Raw genomic sequence first — 22,866 nt, forward strand, 5'->3', positions numbered from 1 at the left:
CTGTAAAGTTTGTTGATCACTGCCGGTATGAGGGGAATCGGTGGAAAGGCGTAGAGAAATATCCCTGACCAGTCGATCAACAGGGCATTCCCTCGAGATCCCGGACGGCAGAACCTGGATGCTAAGTCTGGGCATTTTTTGTTTACTTCGTCTGCGAAGAGATCCAATTGAGGTCGACCCCATTGAGCGAAGATGTATTCGACGACTTCGCCGTGTAGGACCCAATCGTGTGCGTCCTCTAGGTGTCTGCTCAGGAAATCTGCTTCCACGTTTTGTTGTCCTGGCAGGTGAACCGCTGTAAGTGACATTCCTCTGGCCAGGAGCCAATGCCATATCGTTTGGGACTCTTGAGATAGGGGTAGGGATCTCGTTCCCCCCTGTTTGTTCAAATAATACATCACGGTTGTATTGTCCGTTTGTATTAGGAGAGTTTTCCCCTGAAGCAATGGTGTGAAAGACTTGAGAGCCAGATGGACCGCTCTCAGTTCCAGCAGATTGATGTGGTACTGCTTTTCCTTGTCTGACCACAGGCCTTGAGCTTGAAGGGGACCCAGATGAGCCCCCCCATCCCTGAAGAGACGCATCCGTTACGAGAGTGTCGGATGGAACTACCTGGTGAAACGGAGCACCTATTAACAGGTGAGGTCTGTGCATCCACCATTTCAATGACTGAAGTGCCGCTGCCGGTAGTAGCACTCTGTCCTCCCAGCGACCTGTCCTTTGGCTCCAGTTGCTCTCCAATGCCTCTTGGAGAGGCCTCATGTGCAGTCTGGCATTTGGGACAATGAAGATGCATGATGCCATGGAGCCCAGCAGCGATGTCACCTGAGGTGCGTTGGCTTTCAACAGGTCCTGACACTGCCTCCCTATTGAGGATAGTCGTTCCTCCGAAGGATACACTCTTTGGAGTTCTGTGTTTATTATAGCTCCCAGGTAGTGAAGGTTCTGTGTTGGAATCAATGTTGACTTTTGGGAATTGACCTGAAGACCTAGAGACTCGCAAACCCTGAGCACAATGTCCCGATGGCTTCTCGCCTGCTCCGGAGAAGAAGCCTTCAGTAACCAGTCATCTAGGTATGGGTAGATGAATATCTTTTGTTTTCGAAGATGTGCTGCTACCACCGCCATACATTTCGAGAAGACGCGTGGGGCAGATTTCAGGCCAAATGGTAGAACTCTGAACTGGTAATGCTGTGACGCTACTTGGAAGCGCAAGAATTTCCGATGCTTGGGAGCTATTGGGATGTGAAAATATGCATCCTGCAGGTCGATGGAGCACATCCAGTCTCCCTGATGTAGTTGAGGGAAAATCTGGTGAAGCGCTAGCATCCTGAACTTCTGTTTTCTTATGTATTGGTTCAGCAGCCGTAAGTCCAGAATTGGTCTGAAGACGCCCTCTCGGCCCTTTTTCGCCTCCAGAAAATAACGGGAGTAAACCCCCTTTCCTCTGTGCGCAGGTGGAACCCTTTCTATGGCATTCTTTTGTAAGAGGGCGAGAGCCTCTTTGCGCAACAGGCTGAGATGAGATGGATTGTATTTGGCTGGTGGCAAGTGTGGTGGAGGCTGTTTGAAAAGAAGAGAGTAGCCATTTTCCACAATATTGAGCACCCATTTGTCTCTTGTGATAGAGTGCCACTCGTGAAGATAACCTGCAATACTTCCCCCCACCGGAGTGGTGTACAGTGTCGAGGGAAGCGAGATCTCATTGTTTGGCCGGCGCTTTCGGTGTGGACTGCTGAGGTCTACTTGACCCTCGCTCCCTTGTGTTCCTTCGCTGAAAAAGAGGGCGTCCCTGCCATTGTTGTGGCCTCTGGGACCAGTGAGGGGATTGAACCCTCTGCTGGAAAGGGCGCCTGTCATAAGGCCTATACCTTCTCCTGAAATCTTTCCTCCTTTCCAGGCCTACGGCCCTCATGGTGTCCACCTCGGTCTTCATGCAGGCCATTTCCTCGTCTGCAAGGGTACCGAACAGCGAGTTCCCGGCGAATGGGAGATTCTTGTTTTAACCCAGTCAGCCTCAGCCAGGAAGACCTTCTTGCACAGATTCCATGTGCATACCCATGTGCAGCTAGATCCGCCCCATCTGCCGCCGCGCTGATAACCTGGTTGGATACCAGGCATCCCTCCTGCAAGATCTCTTTAAAATCTTGTCTGTCTTCTCTGGGCAATTTCTCTGTGAATCTATTGAGGGAGTCCCACAGAGAACGGTCATACCTGCCCAGGAGTGCAGAAGCACTGGAGACTTTCATTGCCGAAGCTGCAGTACCGCACATCTTTCTCCCCAGAGAGTCTAGATGCCTGCTCTCTTTATCCGGGGGGACCGTGGAGGATGATGCCACCGTGTGGGTTTTTCGGGCTGCAGCCAATATCACAGAGTCCGGTGGCGGATCCTTTCTTAGGAACAGAGGGTCCTGTTCGGGAGCCTTATATTTTTTCAGAATCCTAGCCGGGGCAGATTTGAGCGTAGCTGGGGCCAGAAAAGTGTCCATGGTTGGCTGCAACAAACCAGGCACTAGAGGCAGTAGCTTTTTTGACGCTGATCTATGCTGCAGAGTCTCGAAGATGACTGACGAGGAGGTAGATGGCTCTGGAACCTCTATGTTTAATTTCTGCGCTCCCCTTAACAGCACCTCGTTAAACGTCGTAATGTCATCCACCGGTGAGACCCTAGCAGGTGGAGAATCTGTTAGGGTGGGGGAGTAACGCCCAACAGATGATCCTGAAGACGACCAAGAGGGTGATCTTCTTCGTGAACGAGACCTGGATCGCCATTGAGAACGAGACCTGCTGCGAGACGCTGTAGCAGAGCGCCCAGGTCTCACGGTCGGTTGACGAGGAACAGAACGAGCCCGTCCTGCCCTTGCTGTCGGTGATGGCGTTCTTGGAAGGGAGGCAGTAAGCGAGTACATTCGCGAATACTGCGAATCCGGGGAGGCCGCTGGTCTGTTAAGGCTCTCTAGCCATCTTGGAGATAGGTTGATGGGCGAAACATGCCCAGATGATGCCGCTCTTGACCGAGATGAGTCGCTCGGTACGCAGACCACGGGAGATGGTGCGGCCTTGTCTGTTGGCGAAGGGCGATGTTCTACACCCTGCGGGACAGGTAAAACCTGTGTCGACGTCGATGGCTGTGTCGACGTCGAAGGGCGCCCCATCGGATGCTCTTGCCTCGACGTTGAGTGCCTCGACGTTGAGTGCTTCGACGTTGAGTGTCTCGACGTAGAGTGCCTCGACCTCGAACGGCGATCTTTGGACCTCGACCTACTCGCCGTCGTGTGCCTCGACCTACTCGCCGTCGTGTGCCTCGACGTGGAGCGGTGGGAGGTCGACGGCGGATGTTTCTCATGCCGTCGTGGCGATTTCGACGTTGCGTCTCTTGACGTCGGGGGGCGTACGGCCTTTGGCGGCGACCGGGCACGCCGGCGATGGCTCGACATCGATCGGCAGGCTGCTGTCGACGGAGATCTGCCCCTGCGATGGTGTTCCCTCGACGCCGTATCCTTCGACGTCGGGTCTTTCGCCGTCGGCGGCGATCTATGCCGGTGAGACGGTGGCAGCGACGACGTCGACGGGGAACAAACAGGTACTTTCCTACCTGCTGACGTCGACCTAGCCATTCTCTCCTGAGAATGGCCTGCTGGTTGCCTGGGAAGAGAGGAGGACGATGTTTTCTGCCTCTCATGAAGCCCATGTAGCCTGATCTTCTCTCTGTCCTTCAGAATTCTCTTTGACATATTCTTGCAGTGCTTGCAAGTGTCAGGGCAGTGACTCTGAGGCAGGCACACAATACAAAGAAAGTGTGGGTCTGACTGGGCCTTCTTCTTCCCACAAGAAGGGCATTTGACAAAAAGTGAAGGCATTTTTCTGTCAGGAAAAAACTGCCAAATACAGATAAAGATGTTATCTGTCGAATGAAACAGGAAAAAACGCTTTTTAAAGGATTTGTCTGAGAAAAAACTCAGAAAAACGGAGAGCTCAATGCTCCAGGATCCTCTCAGAAGAAGCCGGAAAAAAGACCTGACCTAACTGTGAACCAACTGTCACCTTTCCTTCACCCCTGAGGCATGGTGGGATACTGGAGGTGCTCAGGGTCTTAAAGGCACGGTGCCAAAGTTTTTATGGTTCTCCTGTGTTAACCTGCATGCAGCCTATTGGCTAAGGATGCTCCATTGTTTTTCAATGTAGTTTTTTCTCTAGAGTTTACTGCTGCTTACTTCCCTAAGTCCAGTTTTGGGGGTTTAGGTAGATATTTATTCTCTATTGTAATTTTATAATATATGAAAAAAAAAAAAAAACAACTTCATAGAAATAAAGCATTTTAGCCTGTTTTTAACATTATAGCCTGCATTGCTGTTTTTACACATGTATAATATGTGTGTATTTTATATATGCTCCGGGGTCCCCGCACAAGGGCGGGAATATTCAATGTTTATGACTATTGATGAGGATCCCCTGGAAGAGAATCAGATCTTCACTGGACACAAAAGGAGTGGACAAGAAGCCTGCTGAACCCAAAAACTGAGGAGCACAACGGACTTGGTAGCCAGCTTGCTGCACTAGATCCTCGAGAAGCAACTGGGCTGTCTTGCCACTGCAACCTTCAAGAAGCCTGGAGAGCTGCTAGTGCTTTGCAAAAAGCCAGAACAACTCCCTTGGAGCAGAGGAGCTGCTTCCCTGCATCTGCAGGCATCCCAAGAAAGAACTATGAGGACCAGGTCTGCCAAAAACCCGACGCCAGCCATCTCCTCTGCACCTGAGCCGACTACCCGAGCTGAAGTGGGCAAACGGTGTCATCGTGGTTGCAAAGTCTTCTAGAGACGAAGCCCACCTTGAGCTCACCCGCTGTGGATGCCCCAATGGCATCTGCAGCCTGTTTCTGCAGACCCCCCTTCTACAGTGAGTGACCTGGAGACAAAGACCCAACACCTCAGGACACCTCTGCGCCCATCAGCCCCAAACTGAGGAGAAGAGAACTAAGGGTATCCACACTTCTCCTAGCCTTGTGAGACCTGAGCCCACTTGTTGGGTTTGGTCAAAGTGGACCCCCAGTCTACACCTGCAGCCTGGTTCTGTGGGCCACCCTCCAACCATGAGTAACTCCAGCACCGTACCCAACGCCAAAAGACACCACTGCATATGAGCCCTGCAGCCCAAGGAGAAGTGGACCAACAGTATCTCCACATGCCTGACAACCTCAAGGGTCGAGCCCCCCCTGTGGGTTTCCCCGGAATGACCCGCCAGTCCCAGCTAGCAACAACTTCCCAATTAGACCGTCTCCCATTAAAGTGAATGGGAGGCAGACACCGTAACACACCTCTACACCAGGATGCCCCAGAGCTTCCTGTGGTGACCTGTAGGTGTGGCACTGGACTCTGCCCCATACTCACCTTAAGTCCTGGAGAACAGTCCTGTAAGTCGCTGTGAAGTGTCTGAATGCAGTACATGATTTCATCCCACAGAATGACATTACCACACCCAAAAATTGCATTGCTGACTTAAAAATTCCTATCTCGAAAAGTACTCACCTTGGTATCTAAATTGAAATTAAAATATTTGTTATTTTATAAATTGGTGCTGGATTTCTGTAATAAGTGTGTCTCTCACTTATTGTATGTGCCTTACATGCTTAGCACTACCCTCTGGTAGGCCTAACTGCTCGCTCACACTACCACAAAAGAGAACACTTTGGTTGTAATTTGTCTGTGTGGGTTTGCTTGGACTCTTTACACAGTGTGCCTCATTGTGGTCAACTATATACAGAGCCAGCTTCCTACAGACCCTCACACAGTTCCTGTTTGTACCAACTGTACTTACAATGAGACACATTCACCCAACACATCCACTGTGAAGAGTGCTGTGTTTTGAAGGAATAAGTAGTTTTTGAAGTTTTCCTCTTGAATAGTGTGCATTTACCTACTTAGGGCAGAATGAATGGCAACCTGGTTTGATGCCACAGGGTTTTACAATAGAAAATATACACTGAAGGTTACATATGTTTTTGCTGCTCAGAATATTTAATGTCAAAATTTTATTTTATGCTCTGTTAAATGCAGGTGGTGTTTAGGACTACATTGTTTTGTAGACTAAATGTGTTTTGAATTGGGCTTGGATTATTCCAATGCTAAATATTTTGCAGATGTCTCAGGCTTTCATGCCTAAACAGTTGATTTAAACACAGTGGCTTATGTCAACTGAGATTTTTTTTGTATGAGCATAAACTTCACATGGGGATATTGGGCCATTTGTTCAAACACATTTTCCCCATAGACACAGAGCTGGCAAAACGGTTTGATACATCTGGCCCTTCGAGAGCTGTATTTGAAGAATTGTAAGGGGTTTACTAGAAGGCTTTTGTCAATAATCTTTATGAAAAGCACAGTCTGCTTGTGAAGTGGTCATCTGAATGGTTAATGTACACAGGTGTAAATGATCATACTTCTTAAAGGTGTTGTGATCATCCTTCAAATTGTGGGCTTTCAGATTGAACTGCTGACTTGTGCTACAGTGTGTGATGATCTTGGGAAAAGGACACTAGTTATATCAAATGGTTGTCTTTCACCAAGAATATCTAATCACGATGCTGGCTCACATTAAGAACTCCCCAAAGACATGCAAGAATTTTCAAAAATGATTTTACGAAATACTGTACGAACACACGTTTACACTTGGCCCTGCTGTTCAACTGAGATGTTAATGCCTTCTCTCCCAACCTTGTTACTTTGGCCTGCCCTTCATTCAAGAAGAACTAGTTATACAAGCCTTTGATAAAAACAGACAATTTAAGACAACTAGAGATGACACCCGTTTCACAAATAAAGCATTACTCTAGTCATTGTCAAAGGCACGGTTCAACGAGATATAACACCGTTCAACTGATGACCATAGGGCGATCTAAACAAGTTGGGACCTTCGAACACTACATGGGAGGATGACTCACTGTCAATCTAGAACTGATTTATTCTGCAAAATGCCTATTCCTACTAAACATGAGCATAGCCATGATTTAATTTTTATATGCAACAAAATGGTGTAAAAGAATTTAGAGATTATTAATACTTTCAAAGCTCAGAATACTAAAAACCTGGAAGTTGTATTTTATTTATTTATGAAGAGGCAAAAAACGTTTCGCAAATCATGTGGTGCAATAAACACCAAATTAAATAAGGTCTTACCTCTTCAGCCATTTGTAGGAGAACTTTGTTGTTATTTTCCCACTTTGTCCTCCAGACGATTGTTTCTTTTTCAAGCTTCTTTATTTTCTTGGTCATCTGTAAATGATTTAAAGCAGATAAACTCAGCTGAATGGGATAAAAACTCACAAAATCAAAAAACAAATAACCAGCAGGACAGTAAAGTGTGGCAGTGTTAAAATGGAATGCAGCTAGAGGTTGAGCATCCTTGCCTACTGTCAACCTATCACCTCGGTTTATCCATTACCAGTGTCTTTTCACTAACTCTTAATAGAAAGAAATCCAATTCAATTTTACAACAATTGATTGTCCCCATGACCTTTGATGTAACAAGTCACCTGATGTATCTATTTGGTGTATCTATCACATCTCGTGAGACAGAGCTCCCCTGTAAAGAGATGTAAAGATGTTTTCGTTTTTATAACAGGTGCAATAACAATATGTAGGAAGTTGGCTCTGTATGTGCTATTTCAAAGTAAGGAATAGCATGCACAGAGTCCAAGGGTTCCCCTTAGAGGTAAAATAGTGGTAAAAATAGATAATACTAATGCTCTATTTTGTGGTAGTGTGGTCGAGCAGTAGGCTTATCCAAGGAGTAGTGTTAAGCATTTGTTGTACATACACATAGACAATAAATGAGGTACACACACTCAGAGACAAATCCAGCCAATAGGTTTTGTTTAGAAAAATATCTTTTCTTAGTTTATTTTAAGAACCACAGGTTCAAATTTAACATGTAATATCTTGTTTGAAAGGTATTGCAGGTAAGTACATTAGGAACTTTGAATCATTTCAATTGCATGTATACTTTTCAAGTTATTCACAAATAGCTATTTCAAAAGTGGACACAGTGCAATTTTCACAGTTCCTGGGGGAGGTAAGTTTTTGTTAGTTTTACCAGGTAAGTAAGACACTTACAGGGTTCAGTTCTTGGTCCAAGGTAGCCCACCGTTGGGGGTTCAGAGCAACCCCAAAGTTACCACACCAGCAGCTCAGGGCCGGTCAGGTGCAGAGTTCAAAGTGGTGCCCAAAACGCATAGGCTTCAATGGAGAGAAGGGGGTGCCCCGGTTCCGGTCTGCTTGCAGGTAAGTACCCGCGTCTTCGGAGGGCAGACCAGGGGGTTTTTGTAGGGCACCGGGGGGGACACAAGCCCACACAGAAATTTCACCCTCAGCGGCGCGGGGGCGGCCGGGTGCAGTGTTAGAACAAGCGTCGGGTTCGCAATGGAAGTCAATGAGAGATCAAGGGATCTCTTCAGCGCTGCAGGCTGGCAAGGGGGGGCTTCCTCGGGGAAACCTCCACTTGGGCAAGGGAGAGGGACTCCTGGGGGTCACTTCTGCAGTGAAAGTCCGGTCCTTCAGGTCCTGGGGGCTGCGGGTGCAGGGTCTTTTCCAGGCGTCGGGACTTAGGTTTCAGAGAGTCGCGGTCAGGGGAAGCCTCGGGATTCCCTCTGCAGGCGGCGCTGTGGGGGCTCAGGGGGGACAGGTTTTGGTACTCACAGTCGTAGAGTAGTCCGGGGGTCCTCCCTGAGGTGTTGGTTCTCCACCAGCCGAGTCGGGGTCGCCGGGTGCAGTGTTGCAAGTCTCACGCTTCTTGCGGGGAGATTGCAAGGGTCTTTAAAGCTGCTCCTTTGGATAAAGTTGCAGTCTTTTTGGAGCAGGTCAGCTGTCCTCGGGAGTTTCTTGTCGTCGTCGAAGCAGGGCAGTCCTCAGAGGATTCAGAGGTCGCTGGTCCCTTTGGAAGGCGTCGCTGGAGCAGAGTTCTTTGGAAGGCAGGAGACAGGCCGGTGAGTTTCTGGAGCCAAGGCAGTTGTGGTCTTCTGGTCTTCCTCTGCAGGGGTTTTTCAGCTAGGCAGTCCTTCTTCTTGTTGTTGCAGGAATCTAATTTTCTAGGGTTCAGGGTAGCCCTTAAATACTAAATTTAAGGGCGTGTTTAGGTCTGGGGGGTTAGTAGCCAATGGCTACTAGCCCTGAGGGTGGGTACACCCTCTTTGTGCCTCCTCCCAAGGGGAGGGGGTCACAATCCTAACCCTATTGGGGGAATCCTCCATCTGCAAGATGGAGGATTTCTAAAAGTTAGAGTCACCTCAGCTCAGGACACCTTAGGGGCTGTCCTGACTGGCCAGTGACTCCTCCTTGTTATTCTCATTATTTTCTCCGGCCTTGCCGCCAAAAGTGGGGGCCGGGGCCGGAGGGGGCGGGCAACTCCACTAGCTGGAGTGTCCTGCGGTGCTGTGTCAAAGGGGTGAGCCTTTGAGGCTCACCGCCAGGTGTTACAGCTCCTGCCTGGGGGAGGTGTTAGCATCTCCACCCAGTGCAGGCTTTGTTACTGGCCTCAGAGTGACAAAGGCACTCTCCCCATGGGGCCAGCAACATGTCTCTAGTGTGGCAGGCTGCTGGAACTAGTCAGCCTACACAGACAGTCGGTTAAGTTTCAGGGGGCACCTCTAAGGTGCCCTCTGGGGTGTATTTTGCAATAAAATGTACACTGGCATCAGTGTGCATTTATTGTGCTGAGAAGTTTGATACCAAACTTCCCAGTTTTCAGTGTAGCCATTATGGTGCTGTGGAGTTCGTGTTTGACAAACTCCCAGACCATATACTCTTATGGCTACCCTGCACTTACAATGTCTAAGGTTTTGTTTAGACACTGTAGGGGTACCATGCTCATGCACTGGTACCCTCACCTATGGTATAGTGCACCCTGCCTTGGGGCTGTAAGGCCTGCTAGAGGGGTGACTGACCTATACTTGCATAGGCAGTGAGAGGCTGGCATGGCACCCTGAGGGGAGTGCCATGTCGACTTACTCGTTTTGTTCTCACTAGCACACACAAGCTGGCAAGCAGTGTGTCTGTGCTGAGTGAGAGGTCTCCAGGGTGGCATAAGACATGCTGCAGCCCTTAGAGACCTTCCTTGGCATCAGGGCCCTTGGTACTAGAAGTACCAGTTACAAGGGACTTATCTGGATGCCAGGGTCTGCCAATTGTGGATACAAAAGTACAGGTTAGGGAAAGAACACTGGTGCTGGGGCCTGGTTAGCAGGCCTCAGCACACTTTCAATTGTAAACATAGCATCAGCAAAGGCAAAAAGTCAGGGGGCAACCATGCCAAGGAGGCATTTCCTTACACAATATATTTTATTTTTCCCAATATACCAGCTCTTAGTGAACATCCAGTGGCTCATTACTGTGGGTTAGACATTTCAACCCTCTACAGCTCAAGGGAGAATTAGAGAAGTATGTTATATGAATATGAATGCTCTGTGATACAGGTGCAAAAAATGTCAAGAAAGTAACATGTAAACCTGAAAAAACACAATGTAAACACTGGATGTGATCCAGGAACTACTTTATTTCCACAGAAAAGTAAATTGTTCATCAACTGTAAGCTTGCAATTATCCAAGTCTAAAAACACAAGTAATAGCTACATCAAACCACTTTTCCAAGACAGGTATTTAATATCAGGTTGCAGAGTCTAGCTCTAGGTCTCATTCTGTGTCATGACAAGCCGTCAGAATACACACAATTGCCATGTGTATTGAACAAAAATCAAAACCAATGGATATTTGCTATGGGGAACTGAAAGAAGGCAGCTTCCTCGTCCCAAGAGTAGCACATATGAATCTGCAGCCATTCTGAATGTTGAAATGATTGGTAACGAGGAGCTGGGTGCACTACTCTCTTCTGCTGCAATGGAATAATTGATCTGCCTCTGCTAAAGCTCAACCAATGCTTCTGATATCTCAGTTTTTCCATCTTTTCTCATGAACCACCAAAAGGATGGAGATAAATGGCAATTGTGTTAGGGCCCTTATTTTCATAGCTTTCTCAGGTGATTCAGTAACATTAACCTTTAATTTCTTTGCACTGTGGGAAACATGGGAATTCATGGCACAATTTTAAAGCAGATAATTTCTATCTGACTGTAAGGAAATGCCTCCTTGGCATGGTTGCCCCCTGACTTTTTGCCTTTGCTGATGCTATGTTTACAATTGAAAGTGTGCTGAGGCCTGCTAACCAGGCCCCAGCACCAGTGTTCTTTCCCTAACCTGTACTTTTGTATCCACAATTGGCAGACCCTGGCATCCAGATAAGTCCCTTGTAACTGGTACTTCTAGTACCAAGGGCCCTGATGCCAAGGAAGGTCTCTAAGGGCTGCAGCATGTCTTATGCCACCCTGGAGACCTCTCACTCAGCACAGACACACTGCTTGCCAGCTTGTGTGTGCTAGTGAGGACAAAACGAGTAAGTCGACATGGCACTCCCCTCAGGGTGCCATGCCAGCCTCTCACTGCCTATGCAGTATAGGTAAGACACCCCTCTAGCAGGCCTTACAGCCCTAAGGCAGGGTGCACTATACCATAGGTGAGGGTACCAGTGCATGAGCATGGTACCCCTACAGTGTCTAAACAAAACCTTAGACATTGTAAGTACAGGGTAGCCATAAGAGTATATGGTCTGGGAGTCTGTCAAACACGAACTCCACAGCACCATAATGGCTACACTGAAAACTGGGAAGTTTGGTATCAAACTTCTCAGCACAATAAATGCACACTGATGCCAGTGTACATTTTATTGTAAAATACACCACAGAGGGCACCTTAGAGGTGCCCCCTGAAACTTAACCGACTATCTGTGTAGGCTGACTAGTTTTAGCAGCCTGCCACAAACCGAGACATGTTGCTGGCCCCATGGGGAGAGTGCCTTTGTCACTCTGAGGCCAGTAACAAAGCCTGCACTGGGTGGAGATGCTAACACCTCTCCCAGGCAGGAATTGTCACACCTGGCGGTGAGCCTCAAAGGCTCACCTCCTTTGTGCCAACCCAGCAGGACACTCCAGCTAGTGGAGTTGCCCGCCCCCTCCGGCCAGGCCCCACTTTTGGCGGCAAGGCCGGAGAAAATAATGAGAAAAACAAGGAGGAGTCACTGACCAGTCAGGACAGCCCCTAAGGTGTCCTGAGCTGAAGTGACTCTAACTTTTAGACATCCTACATCTTGCAGATGGAGGATTCCCCCAATAGGGTTAGGATTGTGACCCCCTCCCCTTGGGAGGAGGCACAAAGAGGGTGTACCCACCCTCAGGGCTAGTAGCCATTGGCTACTAACCCCCCAGACCTAAACACGCCCTTAAATTTAGTATTTAAGGGCTACCCTGAACCCTAGAAAATTAGATTCCTGCAACTACAAGAAGAAGGACTGCCCAGCTGAAAACCCCTGCAGCGGAAGACCAGAAGACGACAACTGCCTTGGCTCCAGAAACTCACCGGCCTGTCTCCTGCCTTCCAAAGATCCTGCTCCAGCGACGCCTTCCAAAGGGACCAGCGACCTCGACATCCTCTGAGGACTGCCCCTGCTTCGAAAAGACAAGAAACTCCCGAGGACAGCGGACCTGCTCCAAGAAAAGCTGCAACTTTGTTTCCAGCAACTTTAAAGAACCCTGCAAGCTCCCCGCAAGAAGCGTGAGACTTGCAACACTGCACCCGGCGACCCCGACTCGGCTGGTGGCGATCCAACACCTCAGGAGGGACCCCAGGACTACTCTGATACTGTGAGTATCAAAACCTGTCCCCCCTGAGCCCCCACAGCGCCGCCTGCAGAGGGAATCCCGAGGCTTCCCCTGACCGCGACTCTTTGAACCTAAAGTCCCGACGCCTGGGAGAGACCCTGCACCCGCAGCCCCCAGGACCTGAAGGACCGGACTTTCACTGGAGAAGTGACCCCCAGGAGTCCCTCTCCCTTGCCCAAGTGGAGGTTTCCCCGAGGAATCCCCCCCTTGCCTGCCTGCAGCGCTGAAGAGATCCCGAGATCTCTCATAGACTAACATTGAAAACCCGACGCTTGTTTCTACACTGCACCCGGCCGCCCCCGCGCTGCTGAGGGTGAAATTTCTGTGTGGACTTGTGTCCCCCCCGGTGCCCTACAAAACCCCCCTGGTCTGCCCTCCGAAGACGCGGGTACTTACCTGCAAGCAGACCGGAACCGGGGTACCCCCTTCTCTCCATTCTAGCCTATGTGTTTTGGGCACCACTTTGAACTCTGCACCTGACCGGCCCTGAGCTACTGGTGTGGTGACTTTGGGGTTGCTCTGAACCCCCAACGGTGGGCTACCTTGGACCAAGAACTAAGCCCTGTAAGTGTCTTACTTACCTGGTTAACCTAACAAATACTTACCTCCCCTAGGAACTGTGAAAATTGCACTAAGTGTCCACTTTTAAAACAGCTATTTGTGAATAACTTGAAAAGTATACATGCAATTTTGATGATTTGAAGTTCCTAAAGTACTTACCTGCAATACCTTTCGAATGAGATATTACATGTAGAATTTGAACCTGTGGTTCTTAAAATAAACTAAGAAAAGATATTTTTCTATATAAAAACCTATTGGCTGGATTTGTCTCTGAGTGTGTGTACCTCATTTATTGTCTATGTGTATGTACAACAAATGCTTAACACTACTCCTTGGATAAGCCTACTGCTCGACCACACTACCACAAAATAGAGCATTAGTATTATCTATTTTTACCACTATTTTACCTCTAAGGGGAACCCTTGGACTCTGTGCATGCTATTCCTTACTTTGAAATAGCACATACAGAGCCAACTTCCTACATTGGTGGATCAGCGGTGGGGTACAAGACTTTGCATTTGCTGGACTACTCAGCCAATACCTGATCACACGACAAATTCCAAAATTGTCATTAGAAATTCATTTTTGCAATTTGAAATTTTTCTAAATTCTTAAAAGTCCTGCTAGGGCCTTGTGTGTTAAGTCCCTGTTTAGCATTGTCTTTTAGAGTTTAAAAGTTTGTTAAAAGTTTGAAATTAGATTCTAGAAACAGTTGTAGATTCTTTAAAAAGTATTCCAACTCTTAGCAGAATAATGTCTGATACAGAGATGCAGGTGGTGGAACTCGACACCACACCTTACCTCCATCTTAAGATGAGGGAGCTAAGGTCTCTCTGTAATATCAAAAAAATAACCATTGGCTCCAGACCTACCAAAATTCAGCTCCAGGAGCTGTTGGCAGAGTTTGAAAAAGCCAACCCCTCTGATGATGACATCACAGAGGAAGAAATTAGTGACTTGGAGGCCAATGTCCCTCCTCCAGTCCTAAATAGGGAGAACAGGACCCCTCAAGTCCTGTCTCCAACTGTGTTAGTCAGAAATAGTGAGTCCCTCACAGGAGGGTCCCACATTTCTGAAATCACTGAGGATGCTCTCAGTGAAGACGACCTCCTGTTAGCCAGGATGGCCAAAAGATTGGCTTTAGAGAGACAGCTCCTAGCCATAGAAAGGGAAAGACAAGAGATGGGCCTAGGACCCATCAATGGTGGCAGCAATATAAATAGGGTCAGAGATTCTCCTGACATGTTAAAAATCCCCAAAGGGATTGTGACAAAATTTGAAGATGGTGATGACATCACCAAGTGGTTCACAGCTTTTGAGAGGGCTTGTGTAACCAGAAAAGTGAACAGATCTCACTGGGGTGCTCTCCTTTGGGAAATGTTCACTGGAAAGTGTAGGGATAGACTCCTCACACTCTCTGGAAAAGATGCAGAATCTTATGACCTCATGAAGGGTACCCTGATTGAGGGCTTTGGATTCTCCACTGAGGAGTACAGGATTAGGTTCAGGGGGGCTCAAAAATCCTCGAGCCAGACCTGGGTTGACTTTGTTGACTACTCAGTGAAAACACTAGATGGTTGGATTCAAGGCAGTGGTGTAAGTAATTATGATGGGCTGTACAATTTATTTGTGAAAGAACACCTGTTAAGTAATTGTTTCAATGATAAACTGCATCAGCATCTGGTAGACCTAGGACCAATTTCTCCCCAAGAATTGGGAAAGAAGGCGGACCATTGGGTCAAGACAAGGGTGTCCAAGACTTCAACAGGGGGTGACCAAAAGAAAGGGGTCACAAAGACTCCCCAGGGGAAGGGTGATGAGACAACCAAAACTAAAAATAGTAAAGAGTCTTCTACAGGCCCCCAAAAACCTGCACAGGAGGGTGGGCCCAGAACCTCTTCACAAAACAATGGGTACAAGGGTAAAAACTTTGATCCCAAAAAGGCCTGGTGTCATAGCTGTAAACAGCATGGACACCAAACTGGAGACAAGGCCTGTCCCAAGAAAGGTTCCACTCCAAACTCCCATCCAGGTAACACTGGTATGGCTAGTCTCCAAGTGGGATCAACAGTGTGCCCAGAGCAAATCAGGGTCCACACTGAAGCTACTCTAGTTTCTGAGGGTGGGGTGGATTTAGCCACACTAGCTGTCTGGCCGCCTAACATGCAAAAATACAGACAGCAACTCTTAATTAATGGGACTAGAATAGAGGGCCTGAGGGATACAGGTGCCAGTGTCACCATGGTGACAGAGAAACTGGTTTCCCCTGGCCAATACCTGACTGGAAAAACTTACACAGTCACCAACGCTGACAATCAGAGAAAAGTACATCCCATGGCAATGGTTACTTTAGAATGGGGAGGGGTCAATGGCCTGAAACAGGTGGTGGTCTCCTCAAATATCCCAGTGGACTGTCTGCTTGGAAATGACCTGGAGTCCTCAGCATGGGCTGAGGTAGAACTAAAAACCCATGCAGCAATGCTGGGCATCCCTGAACTGGTGTGTGTGTGAAAACCAGAGCACAATGCAAGGCACAGGGTGAACAAGTAGAGCTGGAGTCTGGAAGAATGGCCCAGCCTACCAAGAGAACAGGAAAGTCAGTTGGGAAACCAACTACAACACAGCAAAAGAAAGGGAACCTCTCTTCTCAGGAAGAAGTTCTGCCCTCTGAGGGAACTGAGCCTTTGGAGCTTGAACCTTATCAGGTTGAGCTCTTAGGCCCAGGGGGACCCTCAAGGGAGGAGCTGTGTAAGGGACAAGAAACCTGTCCCTCTCTTGAAGGCCTTAGGCAGCAAGCTGCTGAAGAGTCCAAAGGCAAGAAAAATGGAACGCATAGGGTCTATTGGGAAGATGGACTCCTGTACACTGAGGCCAGAGACCCCAAACCTGGTGCCACTAGGAGAGTGGTAGTGCCTCAGCTGTTCAGGAAGTTCATCCTAACATTGGCCCATGACATTCCCCTTGCTGGACATTTGGGACAAACCAAGACGTGGGAGAGGTTAGTCAACCACTTCTACTGGCCCAATATGTCCAACATGGTTAAGGAGTTTTGCCTCTCCTGCCCCACCTGTCAAGCCAGTGGTAAGACAGGTGGGCATCCAAAGGCCCCCCTCATTCCACTTCCAGTGGTGGGGGTTCCCTTTGAAAGAGTGGGTGTGGACATAGTTGGTCCACTAGAACCTCCCACAGCCTCAGGAAATATGTATATCCTGGTAGTAGTGGATCATGCTACCAGGTATCCTGAAGCTATTCCCCTTAGGTCGACTACTGCCCCTGCAGTAGCCAAGGCCCTCATTGGTATCTTTACCAGAGTGGGTTTCCCTAAGGAGGTGGTGTCTGACAGAGGTACCAACTTCATGTCAGCATACCTAAAGCACATGTGGAATGAGGGTGGAGTGACTTATAAATTCACTACACCATACCATCCACAAACTAATGGCTTGGTTGAGAGATTCAACAAGACATTAAAAGGCATGATCATGGGGCTCCCAGAAAAGCTCAAAAGGAGATGGGATGTCCTCTTGCCATGTCTGCTTTTCGCTTACAGAGAGGTGCCACAGAAGGGAGTAGGATTCTCACCCTTTGAACTTCTGTTTGGTCATCCTGTAAGGGGACCACTTGCTCTTGTTAAATAAGGCTGGGAGAGACCTCTCCATGAGCCAAAACAAGACATAGTGGACTATGTACTCGGCCTTCGCTCTAGAATGGCAGAGTACATGGAAAAGGCAACCAAAAACCTTGAGGCCAGCCAACAGCTCCAGAAGTTTTGGTATGACCAAAAGGCTGCACTGGTTGAGTTCCAACCAGGGCAGAAAGTCTGGGTTCTGGAGCCTGTGGCTCCCAGGGCACTCCAGGACAAATGGAGTGGCCCTTACCCAGTACTAGAGAGGAAGAGTCAGGTCACCTACTTGGTGGACCTGGGCACAAGCAGGAGCCCCAAGAGGGTGATCCATGTAAACCGCCTTAAGCTCTTCCACGACAGGGCTGATGTCAATCTGTTGATGGTAACAGATGAGGATCAGGAGGCAGAGAGTGAACCTCTCCCTGATCTTCTGTCATCAGACCCAAAAGATGGTACAGTAGATGGGGTGATCTACTCAGACACCCTCTCTGGCCAACAGCAAGCTGATTGTAGGAGAGTCCTACAACAGTTTCCTGAACTCTTCTCCTTAACCCCTGGTCAGACACACCTGTGTACCCATGATGTGGACACAGGAGACAGCATGCCTGTCAAGAACAAAATCTTTAGACAATCTGACCATGTTAAAGAAAGCATCAAGGTGGAAGTCCACAAGATGCTGGAATTGGGAGTAATTGAGCGCTCTGACAGCCCCTGGGCTAGCCCAGTGGTCTTAGTCCCCAAACCTCACACCAAAGATGGAAAGAAAGAGATGAGGTTTTGTGTGGACTACAGAGGGCTCAATTCTGTCACCAAGACAGATGCTCATCCAATTCCAAGAGCTGATGAGCTCATAGACAAATTAGGTGCTGCCAAATTCCTAAGTACCTTTGACTTGACAGCAGGGTACTGGCAAATAAAAATGGCACCTGGAGCAAAAGAGAAAACAGCATTCTCCACACCTGATGGGCATTATCAGTTTACTGTTATGCCCTTTGGTTTAAAGAATGCCCCTGCCACCTTCCAAAGGTTGGTGAATCAAGTCCTTGCTGGCTTGGAGTCCTTTAGCACAGCTTATCTTGATGATATTGCTGTCTTCAGCTCCACCTGGCAGGATCACCTGGTCCACCTGAAGAAGGTTTTGAAGGCTCTGCAATCTGCAGGCCTCTCTATCAAGGCATCCAAATGCCAGATAGGGCAGGGAACTGTGGTTTACTTGGGACACCTTGTAGGTGGAGGCCAAGTTCAGCCACTCCAACCCAAGATCCAGACTATTCTGGACTGGGTAGCTCCAAAAACCCAGACTCAAGTCAGGGCATTCCTTGGCTTGACTGGGTATTACAGGAGGTTTGTGAAGGGATATGGATCCATTGTGACAGCCCTCACTGAACTCACCTCCAAGAAAATGCCCAAGAAAGTAAACTGGACTGTGGAATGCCAACAGGCCTTTGACACCCTGAAACAGGCAATGTGCTCAGCACCAGTTCTCAAAGCTCCAGATTATTCTAAGCAGTTCATTGTGCAGACTGATGCCTCTGAACATGGGATAGGGGCAGTTTTGTCCCAAACAAATGATGATGGCCTTGACCAGCCTGTTGCTTTCATTAGCAGGAGGTTACTCCCCAGGGAGCAGCGTTGGAGTGCCATTGAGAGGGAGGCCTTTGCTGTGGTTTGGTCCCTGAAGAAGCTGAGACCATACCTCTTTGGGACTCACTTCCTAGTTCAAACTGACCACAGACCTCTCAAATGGCTGATGCAAATGAAAGGTGAAAATCCTAAACTGTTGAGGTGGTCCATCTCCCTACAGGGAATGGACTTTATAGTGGAACACAGACCTGGGACTGCCCATGCCAATGCAGATGGCCTTTCCAGGTTCTTCCACTTAGAAAATGAAGACTCTCTTGGGAAAGGTTAGTCTCATCCTCTTTCGTTTGGGGGGGGGTTGTGTAAGGAAATGCCTCCTTGGCATGGTTGCCCCCTGACTTTTTGCCTTTGCTGATGCTATGTTTACAATTGAAAGTGTGCTGAGGCCTGCTAACCAGGCCCCAGCACCAGTGTTCTTTCCCTAACCTGTACTTTTGTATCCACAATTGGCAGACCCTGGCATCCAGATAAGTCCCTTGTAACTGGTACTTCTAGTACCAAGGGCCCTGATGCCAAGGAAGGTCTCTAAGGGCTGCAGCATGTCTTATGCCACCCTGGAGACCTCTCACTCAGCACAGACACACTGCTTGCCAGCTTGTGTGTGCTAGTGAGGACAAAACGAGTAAGTCGACATGGCACTCCCCTCAGGGTGCCATGCCAGCCTCTCACTGCCTATGCAGTATAGGTAAGACACCCCTCTAGCAGGCCTTACAGCCCTAAGGCAGGGTGCACTATACCATAGGTGAGGGTACCAGTGCATGAGCATGGTACCCCTACAGTGTCTAAACAAAACCTTAGACATTGTAAGTACAGGGTAGCCATAAGAGTATATGGTCTGGGAGTCTGTCAAACACGAACTCCACAGCACCATAATGGCTACACTGAAAACTGGGAAGTTTGGTATCAAACTTCTCAGCACAATAAATGCACACTGATGCCAGTGTACATTTTATTGTAAAATACACCACAGAGGGCACCTTAGAGGTGCCCCCTGAAACTTAACCGACTATCTGTGTAGGCTGACTAGTTTTAGCAGCCTGCCACAAACCGAGACATGTTGCTGGCCCCATGGGGAGAGTGCCTTTGTCACTCTGAGGCCAGTAACAAAGCCTGCACTGGGTGGAGATGCTAACACCTCTCCCAGGCAGGAATTGTCACACCTGGCGGTGAGCCTCAAAGGCTCACCTCCTTTGTGCCAACCCAGCAGGACACTCCAGCTAGTGGAGTTGCCCGCCCCCTCCGGCCAGGCCCCACTTTTGGCGGCAAGGCCGGAGAAAATAATGAGAAAAACAAGGAGGAGTCACTGACCAGTCAGGACAGCCCCTAAGGTGTCCTGAGCTGAAGTGACTCTAACTTTTAGACATCCTCCATCTTGCAGATGGAGGATTCCCCCAATAGGGTTAGGATTGTGACCCCCTCCCCTTGGGAGGAGGCACAAAGAGGGTGTACCCACCCTCAGGGCTAGTAGCCATTGGCTACTAACCCCCCAGACCTAAACACGCCCTTAAATTTAGTATTTAAGGGCTACCCTGAACCCTAGAAAATTAGATTCCTGCAACTACAAGAAGAAGGACTGCCCAGCTGAAAACCCCTGCAGCGGAAGACCAGAAGACGACAACTGCCTTGGCTCCAGAAACTCACCGGCCTGTCTCCTGCCTTCCAAAGATCCTGCTCCAGCGACGCCTTCCAAAGGGACCAGCGACCTCGACATCCTCTGAGGACTGCCCCTGCTTCGAAAAGACAAGAAACTCCCGAGGACAGCGGACCTGCTCCAAGAAAAGCTGCAACTTTGTTTCCAGCAACTTTAAAGAACCCTGCAAGCTCCCCGCAAGAAGCGTGAGACTTGCAACACTGCACCCGGCGACCCCGACTCGGCTGGTGGCGATCCAACACCTCAGGAGGGACCCCAGGACTACTCTGATACTGTGAGTATCAAAACCTGTCCCCCCTGAGCCCCCACAGCGCCGCCTGCAGAGGGAATCCCGAGGCTTCCCCTGACCGCGACTCTTTGAACCTAAAGTCCCGACGCCTGGGAGAGACCCTGCACCCGCAGCCCCCAGGACCTGAAGGACCGGACTTTCACTGGAGAAGTGACCCCCAGGAGTCCCTCTCCCTTGCCCAAGTGGAGGTTTCCCCGAGGAATCCCCCCCTTGCCTGCCTGCAGCGCTGAAGAGATCCCGAGATCTCTCATAGACTAACATTGAAAACCCGACGCTTGTTTCTACACTGCACCCGGCCGCCCCCGCGCTGCTGAGGGTGAAATTTCTGTGTGGACTTGTGTCCCCCCCGGTGCCCTACAAAACCCCCCTGGTCTGCCCTCCGAAGACGCGGGTACTTACCTGCAAGCAGACCGGAACCGGGGTACCCCCTTCTCTCCATTCTAGCCTATGTGTTTTGGGCACCACTTTGAACTCTGCACCTGACCGGCCCTGAGCTACTGGTGTGGTGACTTTGGGGTTGCTCTGAACCCCCAACGGTGGGCTACCTTGGACCAAGAACTAAGCCCTGTAAGTGTCTTACTTACCTGGTTAACCTAACAAATACTTACCTCCCCTAGGAACTGTGAAAATTGCACTAAGTGTCCACTTTTAAAACAGCTATTTGTGAATAACTTGAAAAGTATACATGCAATTTTGATGATTTGAAGTTCCTAAAGTACTTACCTGCAATACCTTTCGAATGAGATATTACATGTAGAATTTGAACCTGTGGTTCTTAAAATAAACTAAGAAAAGATATTTTTCTATATAAAAACCTATTGGCTGGATTTGTCTCTGAGTGTGTGTACCTCATTTATTGTCTATGTGTATGTACAACAAATGCTTAACACTACTCCTTGGATAAGCCTACTGCTCGACCACACTACCACAAAATAGAGCATTAGTATTATCTATTTTTACCACTATTTTACCTCTAAGGGGAACCCTTGGACTCTGTGCATGCTATTCCTTACTTTGAAATAGCACATACAGAGCCAACTTCCTACACTGACCATTCCCAATCAGTGGTGTTACCAACCTTTGAGTTAACCCCCAAAAAAGGCAGAAGAGCAATGTTGTTTAATCTGAAACCTTTGGTGTATTATTTGAGGTCCCTGGCTGCCATAATGCTCAAATATGGGGCGAGAATCCTCTTGCATGTAGACAATTGTCAGCTCAGTGTGAGCTTGAAGAACTGGAAATAAGTTAATTACCTGTACACTCCAGTTCTTCAGACTTGATATATTTTATATATTCACATGCGCAATCATTCCCTGTCAGGCTGGGAATCTCTTGTAACTTTAAATAGCAGTGAACAGTGCCTCAACTGGATTTGTTTAGTAACTTGAGCACCTCACTTGAAACAACCTGACCTTTAGTCACTGAGGTGGATGTTTTAAGTTCTCCTAATCCTAGAGGCCACTACTACTCAGATTTCATAGCACAAAGTGCAACTAGACAACAAAACAAATGACCCTCCGAACAGGGAGAATCGCACAGGAATATATAAAACATAACACTGAAGAATTGGAGTTACAGGTAAGTAACTCATTTTTTTCTCCAGCATTGGATCTTTCATATATTTACATGCTCGAAGCAAAATGGCAAGCAGTAAATAATTATAAGAAAGTGAGAAGCAGGCTCACCTTTACTGAAAGGTTGCGGAGGACTGTCTGCCCCGTTTCTGAGTCAGCTGCTTTGTTCACATCCAGGCAGTAGTGCTTTGTGAACATGTGCCTGCTTCTTCCAGGTAGCTGCCTTGCAAGGACACACTAGTGTAAAATGCTGCAGTAGTCGCCATGCTCCTGGTGGAATACACCTTCACTCTTCCCTGAAGCAGACGTTTGGCCTTGATGTGGCAAAAGGTGGTATTTCCTGCTTGGACAGGGCCCTGCCTCTTCCTGGGTGGCCAAAGGACACAATCAGCAACTCAAAAGACTGTGGGGGTCATTCTGACCCTGGCGGTCATGGACCGCCAGGGCCAACGACCGCGGAAGCACCGCCAACAGGCTGGCGGTGCTTCCATGGGCATTCTGACCGCGGCGGTACAGCCGCGGTCAGAAACGGGAAACCGGCGGTGTCCCGCCGGTTTCCCGCTGCCCCTGGGAATCCTCCACGGCCATGGGGATTCCGACCCCCTTCCCGCCAGCCTGGTTCTGGCGGTTTCCACCGTCAGAACCTGGCTGGCGGGAACGGGTGTTGTGGGGCCCCTGCAGTGCCCATGCCATTGGCATGGGCACTGCAGGGGCCCCCTAACAGGGCCCCACATAGATTTTCAGTGTCTGCGTGGCAGACACTGAAAATCG

At 48.7% G+C, this 22,866-nt stretch overlaps 1 protein-coding gene across 1 annotated transcript in view; it reads right to left on the reverse strand.

Moving 5' to 3' along the window:
* Positions 1–22,866, reverse strand: part of TXLNG (taxilin gamma) — a 347,757-nt gene that overhangs the window by 84,610 nt on the left and 240,281 nt on the right. The window contains exon 9 of the mRNA XM_069204538.1: positions 7,173–7,268. Coding sequence (XP_069060639.1) covers positions 7,173–7,268 — 96 coding nt within the window. The remainder of the gene's footprint in view (positions 1–7,172; positions 7,269–22,866) is intronic.

This window comes from Pleurodeles waltl, chromosome 8 (assembly GCF_031143425.1).
Source record: "Pleurodeles waltl isolate 20211129_DDA chromosome 8, aPleWal1.hap1.20221129, whole genome shotgun sequence".
NCBI classification, from domain to species: domain Eukaryota; kingdom Metazoa; phylum Chordata; class Amphibia; order Caudata; family Salamandridae; genus Pleurodeles; species Pleurodeles waltl.